Here is a 21,731-nt window from a genome sequence, read left to right as displayed (position 1 = left end):
TATTATTTTTTTGCTCAAATTAATAATGCAAATTATTATGTAATACGTAAAGGAAATGCACACCTACCAGTAAATGGGCAGTTCTGTAACGATATACTATAACATGCAACAAGTTTGTAGTGTCTTACACCCCAAAATATGGCCACTTATTGCTTCAACGTTTGATGCCATGCTTCCACACAGCAAGTAAATAGCGGTCAGTGGGAGGGAAATATAATCGATATGCAGTCGCCTTTGCTTCAGTCGTAGTGATCTTAAAATTCTGAACCGTACATTTTATAACAATTTTGTTTTGTGAACAAATGCAATCGTTTATGCACATTTTATAATGCATAACTCGCATACTTTACTTTAAAAGAAACATTTTTTTATTGCTAATTGTGTTTTACAATGTCATTTTAATTGTATCGTTTACGCGGTCAGTTCTGTACAGTTCATGTGCAGATGGTAAAGGGTTGGCATTTATATCATGCTTTTATCCAGTGCTGTACATATGAAGCTTTTCATTCTCTCTCTCTCTCTCTCTCTCACCCCCCGCCCCCCCCTGACATTTTGGGGTTGAGCAGTCTTTGCTCAGGGACACTTCGACACACCCAGTGCAAGATCGAACCGGCAACCATCTGACTGCCAGACGACTTCTCTTACCTTTTCCCCATACACAGTCAATCTTACTTGTTTATATCCAATGACATGCTTTATGATATTTTATGCAGTGAACTTAATTGCATCATGAAGTACATGTGAAATAGGACAGCAGTATGCTAAGTGTCAAAAACGTTAACCTACAGTAGAACTCTTCATACCTGATACAGGTTTCCGATACAGAATTCTACTGTAGTTTGATATAGGTTGACTTTGTTTGACGATCAACAAAGACCAATTGATTCAGGTACATTCAAGATGCACACTTCTGTGTCGCTCCGGTGAGGACACACATAATCACCCACATGCAATAGCATTCATAAACTTTCTTTACCAAATGGACATTAAGAAATTGACAATACGCTGCAATCTGTTTAATTTGCATTTTCATAAACCATTTACAATATAACATTACGATTTCGAGACCATTCATTTTGGTAGTGTACTTAAATGTAAATCCACATAAATTAAGCATAATATTTCAAAAACGTATTAGATAATCAAATGCATTTATTACCTGGAAGAAATGGCTTTTTTAATAACTAATAGTTACATCCACAACAGTTGCAACACAACACTAGCCATTCAAATACTGAAGATTCCTTGCAGCTCTCCCAAATCTTAAAAACCATGGAATGGTATCTTCTCCTGCAGCCTTTCCTAAGCCCCAGTTCTGCATTTTGTGTCTGTATGACAGGCAAAATATAGCACATACAATACAGCAGGTGTTGACCAATGTGTTTGGCGATCTAGAGAATCTAAGAGCTTCTGAAGGATCTGGTTCAGTTAGAGCTGGTGCTGGTGTAGGGTTAAAAGGCCACTGTTGTGAAGTTAATTGATTGGAGGTAGCTGCTTTTCAATAAACTGTTTGATATCCATCATTTCCTGTGGGAAAGATTATAGCACAATCATTATACGTGGAAACAAGATTAAGTGCAACAACAAAACCAAATACCTCAACTTGTTTTCTGTGACCGCATGCTACTAAAAATGTTTTTGTGCAACTGGAGTGATCGAGTTGTTCATAAAAAATCTAAATTAATTAATTTTGTCATTAAGGTAATATTAAAACATTTTTAAGGCAGGGTTGTATGAAAACTCATGCCTATTATCCAAGTCATTGCCATGTACTATTTTGAGGGTGCTCCTAACTTCCATACTGACCTGAGGGCAGGAACTGTGTGGCATTCTGGGATAGCGCTTGAAGTTAACATTGGCTGGATTGACAATACTTTTCAATTTCTCCTCAGTCAGGCGGCCAAACACCAAGGGTACGAGGGGGTCAGCTTCTCCGTGGCATTGCTGGATTGCTATGTCTTTATTGGAGCTGTTGGCTGCTGCCTGCGAGGGGGAAACATCACAAAACTGGACACCAGTGGATGCTAAGAAATTTTAATCTGGAGACAACTACTAAAGGAACCAACTTTCCAAATGTTATTTGCTCGGTTCATAGGGTGGCCATCTCACTGCCCATGTACAAATCCCCATGCTAATGGGGGTTTGATTCCCCACCACAGCACTTTCTGTACTGTGATCCAATCTCCCTGTCACCCTCTCTGCTCTCCCATGTGAATAAAGTCAAAACAAATGCCTAAGAAAGGTGGGATGTGCACAATCCTTAACTTAAAAAAAGCATACATTATACATATGCATTTCATGTCTTTTGAATAAATAAGACCTTCATGTTCCATACTTCTCTCTAAGCAGAACATTTTGTAAGCCAATGGTGATACATTAAACCAACGTTAAAAGGGCAACTTATTGATTGACATTATGATCTCAACTGCAATCAAAAGGCTCCAAATGAGACACATTTACAAAAATCAGGGTGCGTATTCAAAGAAGCTGCTGTACACATTTTGTATTGTTATTTTTACACTAATAATAATAATAATAATAATAATAATAATAATAAAATAAAGCACTGATGCTTCAGGACTGCTTACACGTTGCATCTAGTCATAGATGCAAATATAGGGGATTCTTCCAGGCTATAGATGTCAAAAGGAGCTGTACCTGGGGGAATGAACTCCGGAGGGGAAGCCAGCAGCTGAGGGCCACCACACCAGCCAGCTTCTGGTGAGTCGTTAGGGCAGTGTACAGAGACAATGCCCCTCCCTGCAACCATACAATTATTCATTGTATTAAACTATTTTATGTCTGTTTTTGAATTTATGAATTAGAGGAACAGCAACAAAATACAAGCCAGGCCTGTCATAAACACTACGGCTGGGCAATAAACCGTGACAGTGCAATTATCACATTTTACTCAGGACAATAATAGTCATTGCTACCAGGCAGCATAATGACTTTCTTTGAGTCTTTTTTTCCTTAATCATGCCTGATACAGAAGTGAGCCTCCAACCTTCAGAGCCCATGTGAAATGCTTCAGGGAAAACCATCACTGCTCCTATCTGTTGGGCATTCATATGACATCCAATCAGCAAGGCCATGCAGCTTCCATATGCTCATGTGATGCATTTTGTGATCACATTGGAAGCTGCTGCCTGGCTGTGCTTCTGACTGGCTGTTGACTCCAATAGAGCTGATGAATAATTACATTTTATTTCATTTTTTAAATTGTTTAGAGCTTTTCACAGCAGTCCCAAAGACGCTTTACACATTAACAGAAGGGAAGAAAAATGGGAAAAATCAGCCCTAATACCCGGCTATAGGGGATGCCCTCCGCTGGCCTATGGGTTGAGATTGCAACAGTTCAGGTATTAAACTAGCAGGTAATCTAGAAAGCCCACATGGATGGATGTAGAGTATGCAGTTCAGAGGGGAGAACAGTAGGACAGAGCTGACTTTACAGTATCTGCTTTGTCTGCATCTCGTAACTGTGCCAACTATCCATTGTGAGTCAGCTTGCAAACAAGCCTACTACGAGTATGAAAAATATGTGCTTCCTTCTCTGCAGCAGGACTCCTGATTATTTTTGTATTCTCACTGGAAATCACTAGCTATTAAGTCATTACATTTAAGCTCTAACAGTAAAACTGACTCTCACTACCAGACATAACAAAATTCTGTTTTTTCAGATATGCTTATTTATTACAGATAATTCCTGCCAGCAAAGTTTTGACCATGACATTTGTGTGTGCACATTTACAAACATATACAAATAAGTAAAACCAAAATCTTGGTTCTTTGCAAAGAATAAATAAAGCTTTCAATAAATTTATAATCAAAGCACTGCAAGACTGTATTCAAGTCTGTAAGACTTTCTTCCTTGACAGCAATCCATGCGCCAGCATGTCACATTCAGTAAACAAGCGCCAATACCTGTGAAAATCCACCCAGAATAATTCTGTGAGAAGGTATTCCATTCTTTACTTCTTGGTCTATCAGTGATTGTACTGAGAAAAGAAATATGTTTAGATTAATTTATATCATAAAAGCTTCAGGCTTGATGACTCTCAATGACAGTAAATGGAAGAATTTAAACAAATTATACACAGCCAGCAGAATCTAGGAATGATGACTTCAGAATGTTCTTTTTACAGATTATGTATAGTGATAATAATGCAATTCAAATATACTCAATCTTCTATATTCTATATTTATGCACTTCTATCTAAATGTATCCACCCGTCATCTTTTGATAGCAAACATTATTGCGAGGGATTCTATCATTCAGAATATTTCTCCTAATTCTGTTATGGCATAGGCAACTTCATCCAATATGATGAGCTATTCTGTAAATGAAAAGACAAAGCACTATTAGATAAGGTTCTAACTCAGTGCACACATAACTAAAACAGAAATGCAGTACATTTAGTTAATTGCGGTGGAGATTTCTCATGTGTAAATGTGTAAACTCACTATTTTCAGCAGCCCGTTTTATACCAGATTCATCTTCTTCTGCATCTGGACTTAGGCCAATTATATCAAACCTTGAACACAGAAAAGAGGAACAACTAGGAAATGGGACATTTGTTTACGCATGTGGTATTGGGGTTTTCGAAACAACTCGTTTCCGCTTCAACCTTGCATTTCGTCCTCTAAAACCCAAGACCATGGGGATATGATTAGACTCCATATCTATTACATATTTCTTGAGCTGAGATCAATATGCATAAGTCAACGCAGTCACCACCGGGACGTTCATGTTACTGGAGACTCATTTACGCAGGGTCTTTTTTTTTTTTAAGTCAGTGTCATTAATACATATTTATCTTCCTTTACTAGGTCAGGATGGGATGGGTGGGGGGAATCAATAATATTTTTATCATTAGCAATGACCCAACAAAGTCAATATTCCTCAATTTATACCGTAACAATCTTCAAAGGATAACATGCAATAGGAAAACATTTTATGCATGGAAAGTAAGATTTATGTTTGCATTCTAATCCGAGCTATAATGATGTTTATCGCCTTACCAAGATGGCATTGCCATGTTCATGTTGAGGGTAACCGGCATAATTGGCCTAAAAATTAATTAAAATGAGAAATTGCATGAATGTACACAAACTAGAATCAGGACAAAAAGTTAACTTGTTGTTACACATCTACAAGAGATGGTTCAATTTGAATCAACTATTCTGCATGTCCGACTCTCAATCAAGTTTGAAACCCATGAAATAACATTTATTTAGCACGCAATCTTATTCAGGGGGACTTTGCATCTATGACTTGCATTCACCTGATTTACATAAGTGATATTACAGGACCAACCCAGACCAGCAGGTATACATGCCATTGCAAAAGGACAAATGCAGTTAACTGTGCAAAGCAAGTACTGAATATAGAGATTATATACACAGATTACAAATGGAAATGGAAATGGAAATTACTCTGCCTCAAGGAGTCAGTGTGTCTACTCTGAAAGGGACAAAATAAATGTGGCGATGTGAGGCATACTTACGCGTGAGGACAGATGTACTTGACATGAGGAGTTTTGATCCCAGCCAGGGCCTCTGCCCAGCTGTGTCTGGGTTGGAAAAAGGTTCAACAAAATATAACCAGAAAAGTGTTTTATATAGCTACGTTATACATTTAAAGGAATAATAATTTTAGCTTTTTTTACTGAACATGTATATTATAAATCCATATGCGCTCATTTGTTACAGCGTCTAAACTATTTTGTTTGAACTAGGCTATATGTTGTTCTTTGTATGCGTTCTTTTTGTGTGTACAAAAAGTAGAATAAAAACTAATGCAATTAAAAATGTTAAAAGTGAGTAATAGCACCTACCCAGTGTCCCCCAGTCCATGAAGAAATATTACCTGTCCAAAGAGTCACAAGTCAATTTAAAAAATCCGACCTTTCATGTATTGGACTCATTAAATAGCCTATATCCTAGTGTTAATAATGAACACCACATCTGGTTGTAGGCTGTTGACAACATCATAGACATTGTAACGTAATTCATAAATCCAGATAAATAAAGCCTGTATTTAGACTACAATGTTATTTAGTAGGCTACAGTGGCAACAATGTTACAGCAAAACGTAATCTTGTCTCATGATATCGTGGTATTCGAAAGCACTCGATATTACTGCTAGCTAGCAATACAGTTGGCTAATGACAAGTGCATCACCTGAAAGCTCCATTCCATAGCTAAAATTGTAGCAAGCTACTGCCTTTAGCTTTGTCGCTAGCTAACATGGTCCATCCCTGACATAAACGAGTACTAAACGCACAGTCACGTGTTTGGTAAAAAAAATACTTTAATGTCAACATTATTATTCGACGTATTTGGAAAGCGGGCTTGTCGAACGATTTAGATAATACAGACATTCATACAACCACAAGGAAACCAACTCGTTCGAGTCAAGCCCGCATTATGTCGTCTCTTCATCATGACATGGTGTCGGCTACAGCAGGCTAGCTAGCGACTGTAGAGCTAAGCTCCACAATCGGACTCATCACATTAAACTTACCGCTGCAGTTGCTTTCCGTGCGGCTGGTACAATGGCAGGAAGCGGCGCTGACATATTATTACCGCACATACAACGGATAGGCAGCTGACATCCAACAAGAGAATTGGAAATATTAGCTAGCTATCTAGTTAGCCAACCACTATTGTTTCAGAACGGTCACTTTCGGACTTCTGTTCTGGTTATATATCGGAAGGCAATGTTAATAATGTTATATTGATGATCACATTAAAATAATGCATATAGAACTACTGCACCAAGCTGCGTCAAGCTTATGGCCTGAGATTATTGGTATCGCTGCCAAGATGATATATGCACAGCCTACTCATAAAGCATTATGAAGTTGAAAATGAGTAAACTGGCTAAATGGGTAGCGGGAATTTCGCAGACACCGTTTAGGAAATCCCACCCCACATGTTTTCAATTGGCTTTCAGCTTTCCCTCCGCATAAATGCGTGCGTTCCATTGGTAGATCTACTTGTCAAGCCTACACAGTAGTGGATCGGTAATTATCTGGTCGTAGCTAGTTTGGAGGCTAGCTGTCATCCTTAATCCTGTATTAGACCTTGAATTATGTCTGGAGGGCACTGTACACATTCGTAATGTCAATACCTCCAAGGGAGTCCTAAACTGTTCACTTGCAGTTTACAATTTGGTGTTGAATGGCATCAGTCACGCCATGTCAGTGCAATCACGTGGAAATATTGAACTATTCAATGCGTGGAACCCTGCCAGTAGACAGAAGCAACACTACTAGTAATTGTAACGTTAGTTTCCTAAGCCTGATCTGAACCTCGAGCCCGCTGATGAGCAATGTTTCGTAGTAGCCTAACGTCCAATGTACTGCAGTCCAGACGTCTATTTATAACGTAACACAGTAATAAATAGCTGGTGAAATTGCTCGGAATTTTCTTTAAAATAACATAACGGAAAAAAACAACTAAGATTGCCTACATGCTAATGTTAAGTTAACATTCATTCCGGAACTGCTTTCTCAGGCTTATGTTCAATGGTTTCAACCGGAACTCCACACCCTAAACAGGAACCAGACTATTCTTGGTTACTTGTCTCTATTATAGCCGTAAATAATTTTGTACCATGTGACTGTCGTAAACGAACTAAATTGATGTCCTTGGATTTTCTAGTAGAACAAGCAGTTTGCTAGTTGCTAGCAATCTAAGTATGTCTACTTCAAAGACCACAGGGCGGAAAGCATTGGACATTTTAAAAACCTTGCCAAGGGTATCATTAGAAAACCTCAGACCAAACCCAGGAGCAAGGAAAACTGTAAGTGTCTTGCTTCGCTTGTATAACGAGCGTATTTAGCTTGACAGCCGTTAGCCAACATGCGTAAATTGTGCGCATGTTGTTTGCAAGCTAGCTACAGACAGTTAGCTTGTTAGAAATATTATGCTAACGCCGACAAGGTACAACAACCATCTACTTCTCAAGACTGAAATCGTTTATATTATGCATTATGTTGATCCTTAGTAAGTACGATTCCATGGTAGCAAGCCAGCGCAATGTGGATCATTTATGTCCAAGTGTCACATTGATAGACTGCATGCCTTACCTCCCCTGCTATGCCGCTTATGACTTTAACGTTATATTGTAATCACAACTTAGTTATGCTTATCATTCGTTACCTTAATTTTATTGGTTAAACATACTGAATATAAATCTACGTTGCCTCCTCTCCTTATTAAAATTGACTTCAGTTCTGTATTCAACAATGCCAACCTTTGTGTTTACTGTGCACTGTGATTAATAATGTGTATATAATCTTTATTTTAGGAGAGGCAGCGAGGCAGAGGTCTCCATGGAGGATGTAAAAGTGGTCGAGGTCACAAAGGAGAGAGGCAACGAGGTAACCGTCCTCGTTTGGGGTTTGAGGGAGGACAGACCCCTTTTTACCTGGTGATTCCAAAATATGGATACAATAAAGGACATAGGTAAGCCTGTGTGGGGGCAAGGCCCGCAAGGGAGGAGAAAAATGTGATGGTTCTTCAGAAAATTAACGGACTTTTTCTTGTTCTCCCAAGTCGGCAGCCACAGTATCAGCCTTTAAGTCTGAAAAGACTTCAGTATTTAATAGACCTTGGCAGAGTGGACCCGACTTACCCAATTGATCTTACCCAGTTGATAAATGGCAGGGGGGTGACAGTGCAACCCCTGAAGAGAGACTATGGAGTACAACTAGTGGAAGAGGTAAGAATAGTGGCGGCCAATTGATGACTCCTTGTCTTTCATAATATAGCTTTTTCCAGATGGATTTGTAGAGTTATTTTGTCCAGTAGATGGCAATATTTCACAATTTTCACGCAGGTTTTTAATTCTGCGGTATTGGCAGCAATATTGTTTTCTGTTGAAATTGATTGTCTTGTCTTCGGGAAAAATGTTTTGACTTTGTTAACGTATACAACAACATTTTTCATCTGATCTTTTGTTTCAGGGTGCTGATATCTTTTCTGCAAAGGTCAATATTGAGGTTCAGATCGCCTCTGAGGGTGTAATTGCTGCCATAGAGAGAAATGGTGGTGTCATTACAACTAGTTTCTATGATCCTATAACTCTCGGTGAGTCTGTCCCTTTCTCTTAATAGTTACATAATGAAACTTATACCCTATGCCCCAGTTGCATATGCATGTGTATATAAGGATATGCATGTTTTTAGGATTATAAGGCCAGTTTCAGAGACACAGATTAAGCCTAGTCCTGGACTAATTTAAATTTTCAATGGAGATTCCCAAAACTCGTTTAGTCCAGAACTATGCTTGATCTATGTTTGTGAAACTGACTCATAATGCGTTATACTTTAGATTTAGGTGTGAATTAAGCTGTTGAATAGTAATGAGTAACATGGTGTGTTGTTTACCCCTCCACCAATTGCAGGCATCCTCTGCAAGCCTGTTCCATTTTTCCAGAGGGGTCAACCCATCCCAAAGCGAATATTTCCAGGGGAAGACTCGATTCTGTACTACACTGATGCCAAAAACCGAGGTTACCTGGCAGACCCAGAGCAGCTTTCGCAAGCCAGGCAAGAACTGGCCCAGAAGTATGGTTATGTTTTACCAGACATTTCCAAGGATGAGGCATACCGCATGTTGGCGATGAGGAAGGACCCACGGCAGATTTTCTTTGGCCTGTCTCCTGGCTGGGTGGTCAACATGGCAGAGAAGAAGATTCTAAAACCAACCGATGAAAAGCTGCTCAGATACTACAATTCTTGAAAATACATTAACTAAAAAGTTATGTCGTATGTAAAATACTGTCCTGATTGTAATCACATACTTATTGTTTGTATCAGTTTTCATGCAAATTTGCAGTAAAATACATAATATCTCTGGATGCGTTTCATGCCACTTCATTGCTGAACACTTGTAACATTTCTTGGTCAGATGTGGCAAGACGAAGAACAGTTAAACAGTACACTGAAGTGGTGTGCTGGTTAAGGAAGTGGAGCAACACAAGCCGAATTTACCATTTAAATATGGTTACTCTTTGCCGCAGTTTACCCCTCAGCTGCAGATGAAAGTACTGCAATAAATTAGCAAGGGAGCCCAGGCTAATCGCTGAAAGAGAGAAATGGACAGTTTGATGGAAGGAACGTTGAGCTATCCAGGTGAAAGGGAAACAAGGAAAATAAGATAACTCCATGAATCAAAACAGGAAACAGATGCCCAGTGATGTGTATTTCATGTAAAGTTGAGTTCCTTGGCTGAAAGGGGGGAATATGAAATTAGTCATAGGCAGCTGTATCCTGGCTAGGGCTTTTAGACATTGCACAGGCCCCCCGAACACAATCACATACACACGCGCACATGCCCCATTCGGCTGCTGACTTCAGATAAAATTCCAGGTGCTTTACATGGGTTAAAAAATAAAATGTCTTTAAAAAATGGGATGGCACGTGTGTGTGTGTGTGTGTGTGTGGACATCTCTTCCTGGCTCCGCTCAAAGGGAGAAGTTGTGTCACAGAAAAAAAAGGTGACTGACTGCATCTAGGACATCACTGCATTCCAGACATTTTACACCGAACGTAGCATACGTCAGCCGAGTCCTGTCAACACTTAGCATTGGTGATCGGCCGTTATGAATGTGGCTTCATCTTAAATTGAGCAGTCATCCTACATTAAACAGTAATGTGTTGCTAATCCACATCAATATCTCCATAATGTATAATGTGCATAATGTTGGTTCTGTCCCTCTTAAATGAGGCTGACTCCCTACCTGGTGTAATTGAAATCAGAAATCAAATTGAAATCAAATCGGTGCAATAAATATGACATTACACTGATTGACATTAAGCCATGTTTGGATTGCTGTGTTATGTGCAATACTGAGGTCCATGCTTAAGTTTTCTGTTAAATCTCAGTTGTGAATTAAGTCTTTCTTCATCATCTACTTTCATATTTGTTTTGCCAAGTACACTTAAACTTAGCATGCTGTCTATAAATAGATTGGTATTTAATGTTGATATTGTCTCAAGAGACGTGACCATAGAATTTCAGCTGGTATAAAGGCCTTTATCAAAGGAAGCATATGTTTGTGAGTGTGCTTGGCTATGAGCATTGTGTAAACTGAGTTTTACACGTAGTTCCCACTGCCACACTCTTCCTGAATGTGATGTGATGCAGTGATTTAAAAAAAAAAAACCTTGCACATGCAAGCAAGCACAATGCCACTTAAAGTAAAAAAAAAAAACTTAACTAGTAAGCCAATAATAATACAATGTTCCTCACTGTTGGCATACAGTACTCATTATGAAGTCATTCCTCAATGGAAAAATAGATGCTTTTGGATTTAATAATATGATCAATAAAAAAAAAGTTGATTTTCTTTTCGTTTTTGTATTTTAGTTAAACAGTACTTTTTCAAGACTTTCGAAGCACAGATTCTTCAGTATTCTGCTGATATTAAGTCCATTTGTTTGTATTATACAGTAATCACATACAACAGATAGGCTTCTTGTGACTTTCACATTTTAATATTTGAACCGCAAATCACTGTACAGCTAAAATATGCGAGATGATTAGCATGCAGAAATCAATATTTTCATGATGTAATGTAAAAACTTGGTAGCAAAAGCAGATAAAACACTTTGCTCACCAAATATAATCCCTTTTTACAGTAAATAAATTCCTTTGAAGTTTCAAATAATCCAATTCTCTATCTCTAATCTCTATCTCTATCTACCATGTATGATTGTCTTTATATGTGGGGACTTGGGCTTGGGAAGCTACCTCTTAAGGTCAAGTTCCTATTTTCCTGCATCCTAGACAATAATAAACTGCAAACTAGTAGTAGATATATACATGGCAGGACTTGGCAGGATAACTAGTTTGAAACCTTTCAGCATACTGCTTTAAATAAATCAAGCCACAGGAAAGAAACTACACAATTATTGTTTATGGGAGGGTGGGTGTCCTTATCTTCAAAGCAGCAGAACTCCTTTTGTATCTGGATAAGGTCTTGAACTATTGGCACAAAGATGAGAAAGGACCCCCATTTAAATGTTTTCAGGAGAATCGCAGAGAACAAAGAATTAATATTTCTTATGGATAAATTAATCACCTCACTTGGAGTTAATTAACTAGTATGAAAACAGAAACATACTGAAATGCTTAAAATGGTTTATTTTTTTGGCAATGTCTGAGTCTGATTGACTGTCACATTTGAAGGATATCCAGTTTGTAAAGAACATTTTATCGTTGACTGATTCCTAAACAAATTAATGTCTGTGTCTAATCAGTTCACACTAACTAATTAAATATTCAGTTGTCAGCGTTGAACTAGACCAGATCAGATTATTGCGGCTCTGACTCTGAGCGAGTCGTCTCAGACAGATGTAGGAAGATACCATTGTGTCTCACAGGTTTGAAGGCTACAGACTGATTCCAGTTAATCATTAGTTAATTACAGCAGAGCAGACTTCTGTCTGGAAGAGACTGGGGCCAGAAGCCAGGCCTAAATCCAGCCCTCACTGGGAGCTGCAGTTCTGGGCTCAGACTGGGCGCTGGGTGTCTCACACACTGCTCTCAGATCAGATACCTGACGAATCAGAGCTGGCACTGGGCAGGAATAATGGAGCAGGGCTGGGTGTGGTGCCACTGCCTGCTGTGCCAATACAATACTTCATCAGCCCTTCAGACCCAACCTCCCAAACACAGAATCAATCCTCAAAAGTGCAACAGCCTTATCACAGAAGTGGGCCAGAATACAATCCTTCATTTACAAAGAATGCACTTATTTACAATTGTATTCATGCATTCCCTTTGAAATCAAAATGTGCGATCCTTGATCATCATCAGTGTGTACATTTGGTGTAAAGAATAAACTGAAAGGTAAAGTGAAGTAATGAATTTGCGAGCATGGGAAAATATAAACCAAACTGAAGATACGGTTTGTTTATTTATACATGTATTTAATTCTGTACTTATTTTGAATTACACTATTACATGTAATTGGTTCAAATAAAAGAAAATGAGCATCTGAAATAGTCCATCTTACTCTTTCTGCCTCTGGTGTGTGCTTTCAGAATGGGTTTTGAGCTAAGCTTGTGCATTATCTGAGCGAGTAGGTGGGGACCTCATTGTGTTCCACTAATGAGTTCACATTAACAAGGGCCACACCAGGGTGGGGGCTTGTAATCCTCTTAGCTGCCACCTAAACCTGGGCAGGCCACATGCGGAGGTACAGGGAAGCGCAGCCCAATTCACAGGGTCCTGTGGGCCAGGAATGAGGCTTGAGCTCAGTCCATAATTTGGTCAGACACCTGATTAAGCAAGGTGGGGAGAGCTAAGCGAATAGAATGGAGAATTAAGAGTGAATGTGTCTGACCACAGAGCCTGCTGTGGCAATACAATACAGAATGAGAACCCAGGCCCCAGCCTGACACTGAGCCCCAGAAATACCTGGAGGAGGACACATCCTCGGCTTCTCACATTTAAAGAGAACAATACACCACTTTAGATTACAGGTGGCCCTAAAACTGACGAACCACTGTGTTATAATAAGTCACTCAGTCTTTGAATAAATATAAAAAAGGAATGTTGGAAGTCTGAATAGAAAGGCTTTGTTTGCAAGAAAATGAGCTCTTATATTTGATCATCTTGATCAATCACCCTTTATCTTTTCACCTTCCCAGTCCCACATTACAACATCAAGCAATACGTTTTGTCAGTGTTGCATCTTTTCCTTTGGAATGCCTAGCTTTTAGAATTGTGTGGCATACATGGAAATACACCAGAACAGATGCCTGTTGACTGACAAAAGTACATAGTCCACATTGCAAACTGGATATACAGACGGGTAAATTACATTTTTCCTCCCAGGTAATTCCACGTAGAGACGCTTTACATCCCAGCCTAGAACCATGACTGGTCTTCAGGCACCGATCCACTAGCAATCCAGGGAATAGATCAACAGAAAGGTACTTCCAGAATCTTCATTCAGAGAAAAATAATCCAGTGTGACCGTCCCTGTGTGGTATCCTTTTTGCTGTAAAAAGCAAGTCTCTGCTCTGAGAAGCTCTTCTCTCTTCTGTGACAGCAGTTGAAGAAAACTGATGAGCAATGAAAGTGTAGAGGGAGAACATCGTCCAATATAAGTTCTGTCCAGTACAATGGAACATTGTGAGCTGAAAGCTTCTGAGAACAATCCCCATTTAGAAGACATAGTGGCCATTGAAAAGGGTGCATAATCCTTGTTTGGACTTCGATTCTTTCATCGATATGCATTTAAGAATACAGGCAGTGAGGCTTCAAGGGGCGAGGCGAGTAAATTTGCCTATGCGTAGGTTTAACAATGTAAACCAGAAAAATAAATTAATCGAACAAAGAAATTAGTCGTTTAATGATGCTCAATCAATTGTATTGGTGCATTTGTTCAGTATACATATTTTCTATCGGCGAACATGTAGCCTGGTTTAAAAATCGAATTCCATTTAGATTGTGCAAGCAAAATACAAAATGAATTTTAAAAAAATAAAAAAGTATTCCCTTTTTATTATATCCTATACTTCAACAAAAGATTACGAATGCTATGCAAAGTTTTAATCAGGTATCCAAACTCTTTGCATTAACAAACAAATATGTCAACCGAAACTAACATTATTGTATTCATGCTGGGTCGTTCAAGCTAATTGATTAACCCCATTAACGCCTTTAACATGACTGCTAGCGCTGTGTGTGTTGTTTAATGGACGGATGTGGATTCCACTCCTAATTCTGACAAGCCGTGAACATCGAGAGCAATAACGTTGCCTACTTTCTACCTTTAATTTATGCTTGCGGAATTGTTTTTGATTTATCAAGTTATTGACATCTTGCCCCAATTAATTCTCATTATACCATTTGTTTTCATAATCAGTAAATCTCGCTAACATTTGAAATTGCTTACATTTACGTTTAAACGTATTGCTTTGGCTATACGGTTATTCATAGATAAAAGAAACCGCATAACGTTTAGTTAACACATTTTATTTGTATGTAGGCTAAAGTATTTATATTGAAATACATGTAGGCTGTAATGCCCACCGCCTTTGACTTGTTAAAGATCACATTTACATTTTACACTAGGCCTTTTAGGATTTTGCATTTCTTTCGAGAATTTAAAACGGGCCTATTCAGACACAAATTATTTTGTGTATTCTAGAAACACATCTAAAACAAAGAGGCACGCGTTATTTAGATCGGTTTATGGAACGAAATCGACATAGTTTTGTTTAGTCAATTGGTCAAATTGCCCATCAAACATTGAGTCTTTTTTTCTCATGCAATGTTTGATGTCATAAGATATTTCCGATTGATTAGCTTACTCCTGCACCATGAGCTGGTCAAATAAACACGTTTAAATCGTAGGCTATAAATTAAAAAATGAAACAATTTCATTTCAAATTCAAAAAAACGTAATAGGGGTGGTTTCTGTTTAAAGGGACCACACTTCGTTCTGCAGACGGACTGTCCGCTTTGATGAACGATACATAGCCCTATTCAATTAAAGTCAGAATGGATCTCTCCGTTTGATGAAGGTGTCAACGAGGTCGACATGTTTTCTGAATAATGACAGACTGAGGGCATGCCTGACAGCAGTCGTCTGGCAAAGCACAGAGCAGGTGCAGACCAATATGCACCAACTTCAAAAGTTGTGGATTCTGCTAGGACCAGTTTACATTATAACACACCGCCATTCACCGAAAAAAAAATATCAGATTAGGCTAATGTAATCACAGCTCTAAATACGATTCGACTAGCCTATAGCTGAACATAGAGTTTCGCTCTTCCGTAAACGGCACAACGGGTTTATTGACAGGTAATATCTTGTGATTGGCCTTGTCTGGGCAGAGATAATCTGAGTCAAATAAAGATTTGATAATTTAGGCCTAGTGTGACCAAATTCTAATCCAAAATGTTAAATGTTGAGAAAGAGCTGAATCGAAATTAACCTCTGCAGCAATCGAGTTGAAAGTAGCTAATTATGTAAACACATGCTAAAGAACCGATAACATCGTTGCATAGTCGACTTAAATAATATTTGTTCTATTTTAGGCTATACAGTCTTAACTTGTAAGCCATAGCCTATAGGGGCCCTACGGAAATTTAGGCAATGTAAAGTGGCTGACAACCGATTCTTTTTATGTGGCCCGTGCCCCCATTAACAATAACCTATGTCGAAATATAACGAAAGAAAGCTATGTTCTCCCGTCGTAATTATCTCCACATGCCTAGATACACCCATAAAAGTGAGCAAATACGATTTATTTAGGCTATAAATACGATTGCTAAAAGAAAACATGTTTATGAGAATACACACTTGTCAAAGCTGTACAGCTGAGTTTATCCTCTCTGGTACCTCTTAAGTCCAATAGTATTTCCTTCCTGACCTTTCCGAGTTTCCTGCTTGAGTCTTATCACTTCAAAAAACCTTACGCTGCACTGGATACATGACTATGTAAAGGGATTGTTTTGTTCAAAAATGAGAGAGAGAGAGAGAGAGAGAGAGAGAGGGGGGGGGGGGGGGGCTTTCTCTGATGAGAAAGATTGGCTTATTCATTAATTTCATGGGCATTATTTTTATTTTTTTTGAGAGGCACTACAAAATTGTTTCAATCACACACCCTTTCATCTCTTACTAAGTTAGTTCATCACGGCACCTTACCTAAAGGTTAGGCTAGATACCTATTTTTTTATTGAGCAAATATTTGCGCGTCCTCCTCTGTCACTATGCAATAAAAGCCCTTGATCATGTTTGTGAGACCTGTAAAGTGTATCTGATTGAGCAAGAGATCACCTGATATGTGAACCTAAGATTGTAATAATGAATAACCTGTTCCGCGAGAAGCAGTGATGTCTGGAGACATTTTGTTTATTGATTCTATTAATGGGAAAGTTACGTGTGTATATTTATAGGAGACAATGGCAATAAAGACACACGAACGAATTAAAACAGGGCAAGTTGTATACGTTGTATCACTCCAGCGACAGGCTACACCAGAGATTTTATGAACATCTAATTGGCTGCATTTAATAACTTAATACTGTTGTAAGACTGAAAGCAAGGAGGAAACACAATTTCCACTTTTTAAGGGCGTTATAACGATATATATATATTATTTTTATGTGAGATAATAGAAGGGGTATTAGAATTATCACAACAGTGTGGAAACACTTTTGATTTTCACACCTTTAATCCACTCCTACTTGTTTCCTATTGGTCGCTGTAGCGCATAAAAACAGTCTTCTTCAATAGCGAGGTACAACTGATCTTGAGGGAAATAACCCCCGTCTGCGTCACAGAACCATGTACTTTGATCGGGTCCTTCCAAGCTTTGAAATGAATGCCACTAAGACGGTGTTTGTTAGTGAGAACGGGCAAAGTGCGCTATCCAGTTCTACGGTCATGACAGGCACAAAGTCACCCTGCACTGGTCCCTCCAGTCCTGTTTCTATGGACTCTGAATCCAGCTGCTCCAGCCCAGACGCGAAACCCGACCCCGAGCCACGAGTGCGTAGGCCTTTGAATGCTTTCATCATTTGGACCAAAGAGGAACGCAGGCGCTTGGCCCAGCTGAATCCAGATTTGGAAAACACAGATTTGAGCAAAATTCTCGGTAAGTATCCTGATAACCAATGCTGTCACCTTACGTTAACATATCCAAGTAAAGATAAAAAGGAATACATGTTAAAATAATTACATACTTTATAGCTGGCTGGCTCTATATTTAGGATGCTAATGGACTGTGTTCTAAGGGTAAAAGTGTTTACACATTGCACTAAATTAGCGTTTTTTGATTATATTTTGCTGGATGTGGTCTTGTGCCATGTGGGACAGCATTGTAATATCTGTGCTTTTGCTGATCCATAGGTAAGACCTGGAAGGCCATGTCACTGGCGGAGAAGCGACCATACATGCAGGAGGCTGAGAGGCTGAGAGTGCAGCACACCATCGACCACCCCAACTACAAGTACCGGCCCCGCAGGAGGAAGCAGCTGAAGAAGGCCCCCAAAGCCCTGCCGACAGAGGCCCCACACTACCCCAGCTCCAGCGGTAATGCCTTCGGCATGGGGGACTACAATCTGAGCTACCTGATCCAGAGTCAGTACCAGCAGCGCGGGGTTCAAGGCATGCCGGCCTATTCCGGGGCCTCACAGATGTACTACACGCAGAGTCTCCAGATCTCGGACCAGCAGTACCCTCAGGTCAGCGCTGCCTACGTGCCTCCTCGCAGTGAGCAGTGTGACTGGAAGGCGTGCAACTGCCAGCTCTGTACCAATGTGTCCTGCCTGGATTTCTACTTGGAGCAGTTTAAAGTGGACCTCCTCAGCGACTTGGACCGCAGCGAATTTGAACAGTATCTTGGGCCGGCCGCATGCAGGTCTGAGTCAGTGGACTCTTTCCCTACTCAGGAAAGCACCCTATGGCTTTAAACTTTATTCCTGTGTGTTTCATTTAAAAAAAAAAAAAACATATCACTTTGTATTTATTTAACTTATAGAACATTTTCAAGTGTACGTAGTAGCATTTGAATATGTTACTGCCAGAAACAAACACAATTTAAGCTTTTCAAAATCGTATTTAATACTATTCGTACTGGGCATGATCTGAATAAAATTGAATTCATTCAGAAGAAAGTGTTTTTCCTCATTCTTTACTGAACCTATTATTGTGCACACCTATTTCTGATATTCATCGAGATAAAAATAATTCATTAATTATATTATGTAACTTGGAAATACATAGGTTAGTTTCTTTTTTCATTTGGCTGTGAATTAAACATGAATGACAATGGCCAGAATTAATGGATGTTCACAATCACTCAACAGAGTTTTAAAATGATTTCCAATGTTTATTTGTGCTTTCAACAGTTATGCTCTCCTTGAAAGGGTTGTTGAAATAATTACCCACCTATTGGCAGAAGTGAATTTTGAGATATTGTTTAATCCAAGTGCCGTCTGCCTCTCTTGGCTGAGAGAGAGGGAAACAGGGTGGGTGCTGAGCATGAAGTTCCCATACTTCCTGTTTCATTTTAAAACATCTCACAAAACATTCTAAAAATATGACAAATATTGAAACATCTACATTGCGTTCCTTCTCCTGGCAGTAAATGGTCCCTCGCTTGATGAAACCTATGTCCCTGTATTAATGTGCGCTGGAGCTTGCAGTCTCAGTGGTTACGTTTCATTGTGCCCACACAGCCAGGGCCGCTGCTCCACAAAAGCTGATGAATGCTCAAATTAAGCAAATTAAACATGCATTTAGCAGCCGGCAGCTCTTACAATTCAGAATTGCTAATCACTCCTTCAATCAGCGTGTTTATTTTGAAAAGGCGGAGCATTAATTTGAAGTTGTGTAATGAAACATCAAATGGAGAAAGCCAGCACTCATTAATGGTGCCGGGGAAGGCTGGCTGGGAGCCAGAGGCAGAGTGCTGGTGACCCGCCCTTGCCTGGGAGAAACATGGATGTGTGCTGGGAACGGACTCAGTAGGGGATGAGCTGGGAACTGACTCAGTAGGGGATGAGCTGGGAACTGACTCAGTAGGGGATGTGTTGGGAATGGACTCAGTAGGGGATGTGTTGGGAACGAACTCAGTAGGGGATGTGTTGGGAACGGACTCAGTCGGGGATGTGTTGGGAACAAACTCAGTAGAGGATGTGTTGGGAACGGACTCAGTAGGGGATGTGTTGGGAACAGACTCAGTAGGGGATGTGTTGGGAACGGACTCAGTAGGGGATGAGCGGGGAACTGACTCAGTAGAGGATGAGTTGGGAACAAACTCAGTAGGGGATGAGCTGGGAACTGACTCAGTAGGGGACGAGCTGGGAACTGACTCAGTAGGGGATGAGCTGGGAACTGACTCAGTAGGGGATGAGTTGGAAATTGACTCAGTAGGGGATGAGTTGGAAATGAACTCAGGCAGGCATGAGCTGGGAAGTTTGTATCCAGTTAAGCCAGCTGATGTGATGGCTACCTTGAGAAGAGGTGGATGAGATCATACTGCATCCTCCTCATAATCCCTTCCCATAACGAATCTTTACATTTACACAAACCCATAGAGTCTTACTGGTTTTTGCTATCTGTCTTGGTTTTCTTTATTCTTGTATTATAGGAATACCTGATTTCCCCAGTAGTCTTTTGTTAATTCCGTAAACAGCCTCTCTAGGCTAAGGTATCCAGCCTAAACTTCATTGAAGGTTCCATGATGAACTTGGTTTAAGAGATGAAAAGGTGATTGAAACCATTTTGCAGTGCCACTCTGAAATGAAATAGAATTCGTTCATTATTTTTTCTTTTTATTCTTGCCTCTTTGCTGTAATGTATTCTGCCATGTTTTCCGCAGTAGATGGTCTCCTAGCAACATTTTCACATTATTCTATTGGAGGTATTTCCTGAGAGCTACAGGCATGCAAGGTCACTGGGGCAGTTAAATGACGTTAAAATGATCAACACAAACAGCACTGGACATCAAACAGCTCTATGGGGCAAACAAGGGGAAAGTACTTTATTGTGAAGGAAGAGATACAATGACTGCAATGAGTGTTTCCTTCTGTTAGCAATTATTACATACCACTGCTGCCAAGTTTGAGCCACCCTGCAGGCTACTGGCCACAGGCAGAACTGGCATATTCAGAATTCAGTACATATAGTTTTTCATAAATTTGTTTATCATCATGGTAACTTTGCCTCAACTTCAATCCAACTTGTGGATTGGTTTGGATATCTTCTGTATATACTGAAATATAAATTTAGTTTGCAATTCATCAATAATTACAGGACAATTCAGTGAAAACACAAACCACCTGGGATTTGGGAACACACCCTTCCAGCATTATAATCATTCTTACACATGCCTATTGCTGGGCTGTTTGAGGCGTCTCCTGTCTGTGTCCAGTAGCCCTGTGCAGTAGCATAATATTGACTGTAGCATTGCTCTAGGATGTAGACCTTGGGTTGGCATGGGTTATGCCCAGTTCACTGTCCAATAGCAACACCTCTTCATTCACATATCAGCCTGTGGACTGCAATGAAGTGCAAAGAAGATGGCTGACTCTAAGGAAGGCATACACTTGTCTGTCCTCTCCCAAACAGTTTGTGGTGAGGAGAAGGATCTATGCATACAAGCTATTCCCAAATATGAGAAAACAAACCAAAAAAATTCCTGAATGCCATGCCAATGTTTTACACATCCTTGGAATTTCTAAAAATTCCAGTCATTATTACATGGCAAAAGGGTCATATTTTTATCTGCTGCTGAAAAGTGTGCGGTATTTGGTGATTGACTTTGCAAAATATTTTACAGATTCCTGGTTAGGGATTTAATCTCTTTTCATTTTGATCAGTCAAATATGGTATGTGACATATTGATCTGTCAATATCTAGAGTTTGTTTAAATCTTAAAATAGGTCCCTGATTGCTTACATTTCACATTCCTTGAATGTTTCATCTATGCATAGAATTTTCATTCAACTGAAATATCTAGGCCATTAATAATTTTCTGTCAGCGAGTCATTTTTTTTTTTTAAAGATATTTTTTTAGGCCTTTTTCAGCTTTATTGGACAGTATATAGTATAGAGAGACAGGAAGAATGGGAGCGAGATAGAGGGGAAGACATGCGACAAATGTCGGACGGTCGGATTCGAACCGCCGACGTTGCGGCTCGCAACGAGCATGCGGTCAGTGCTCTACAGGCTGCGCCACCGAGAC

The 21,731-nt window shown here is 39.6% G+C and overlaps 2 protein-coding genes across 2 annotated transcripts; one reads left to right on the top strand and one right to left on the bottom strand.

The window, feature by feature from the left end:
* Positions 1 to 1,001: 1,001 nt before the first annotated feature.
* On the bottom strand, positions 1,002 to 6,946 carry lypla1 (lysophospholipase 1). The gene is made up of 9 exons (XM_061238158.1): positions 6,530 to 6,946; positions 5,841 to 5,872; positions 5,511 to 5,576; positions 5,026 to 5,073; positions 4,468 to 4,538; positions 3,928 to 4,001; positions 2,659 to 2,760; positions 1,807 to 1,983; positions 1,002 to 1,527 (listed from the first exon to the last, which is right to left on the bottom strand). The coding sequence occupies exons 1-9, from the start codon at positions 6,596 to 6,598 to the stop codon at positions 1,474 to 1,476; spliced, it is 693 nt and encodes a 230-aa protein (XP_061094142.1). The 5' UTR covers positions 6,599 to 6,946; the 3' UTR covers positions 1,002 to 1,473.
* A 72-nt stretch (positions 6,947 to 7,018) lies between these two features.
* On the top strand, positions 7,019 to 9,872 carry mrpl15 (mitochondrial ribosomal protein L15). Its single transcript, XM_061238157.1, has 5 exons — positions 7,019 to 7,813; positions 8,321 to 8,478; positions 8,569 to 8,734; positions 8,979 to 9,102; positions 9,419 to 9,872. Exons 1-5 carry the CDS (start codon positions 7,709 to 7,711, stop codon positions 9,754 to 9,756), a joined length of 891 nt encoding a protein of 296 aa, XP_061094141.1. The 5' UTR covers positions 7,019 to 7,708; the 3' UTR covers positions 9,757 to 9,872.
* The last annotated feature ends 11,859 nt before the right edge of the window (positions 9,873 to 21,731 follow it).

The sequence above is a fragment of the Conger conger genome, chromosome 4 (genome assembly GCF_963514075.1).
Source record: "Conger conger chromosome 4, fConCon1.1, whole genome shotgun sequence".
In the NCBI taxonomy this organism is placed as follows: Eukaryota; Metazoa; Chordata; class Actinopteri; order Anguilliformes; family Congridae; genus Conger; species Conger conger.
Note: the sequence above shows the minus strand (reverse complement) of the source record. Positions and strands in the feature narration are given on the sequence as shown.

Excerpts from the sequence above, each read along its gene's own strand:
- mrpl15 (XM_061238157.1), top strand. The coding sequence starts at position 7,709 with ATGTCTACTTCAAAGACCACAGGGCGGAAAGCATTGGACATTTTAAAA. Across the intron at positions 7,814-8,320 it reads ACCCAGGAGCAAGGAAAACT|GAGAGGCAGCGAGGCAGAGG; the intron begins GTAAGTGTCTTG and ends TCTTTATTTTAG. Across the intron at positions 9,103-9,418 it reads CTATGATCCTATAACTCTCG|GCATCCTCTGCAAGCCTGTT; the intron begins GTGAGTCTGTCC and ends CACCAATTGCAG.
- lypla1 (XM_061238158.1), bottom strand. The coding sequence starts at position 6,598 with ATGTGCGGTAATAATATGTCAGCGCCGCTTCCTGCCATTGTACCAGCC. Across the intron at positions 5,577-5,840 it reads CATGGACTGGGGGACACTGG|ACACAGCTGGGCAGAGGCCC; the intron begins GTAGGTGCTATT and ends TTTCCAACCCAG. Across the intron at positions 1,984-2,658 it reads TCCGGAGTTCATTCCCCCAG|GCAGCAGCCAACAGCTCCAA; the intron begins GTACAGCTCCTT and ends TCCCCCTCGCAG.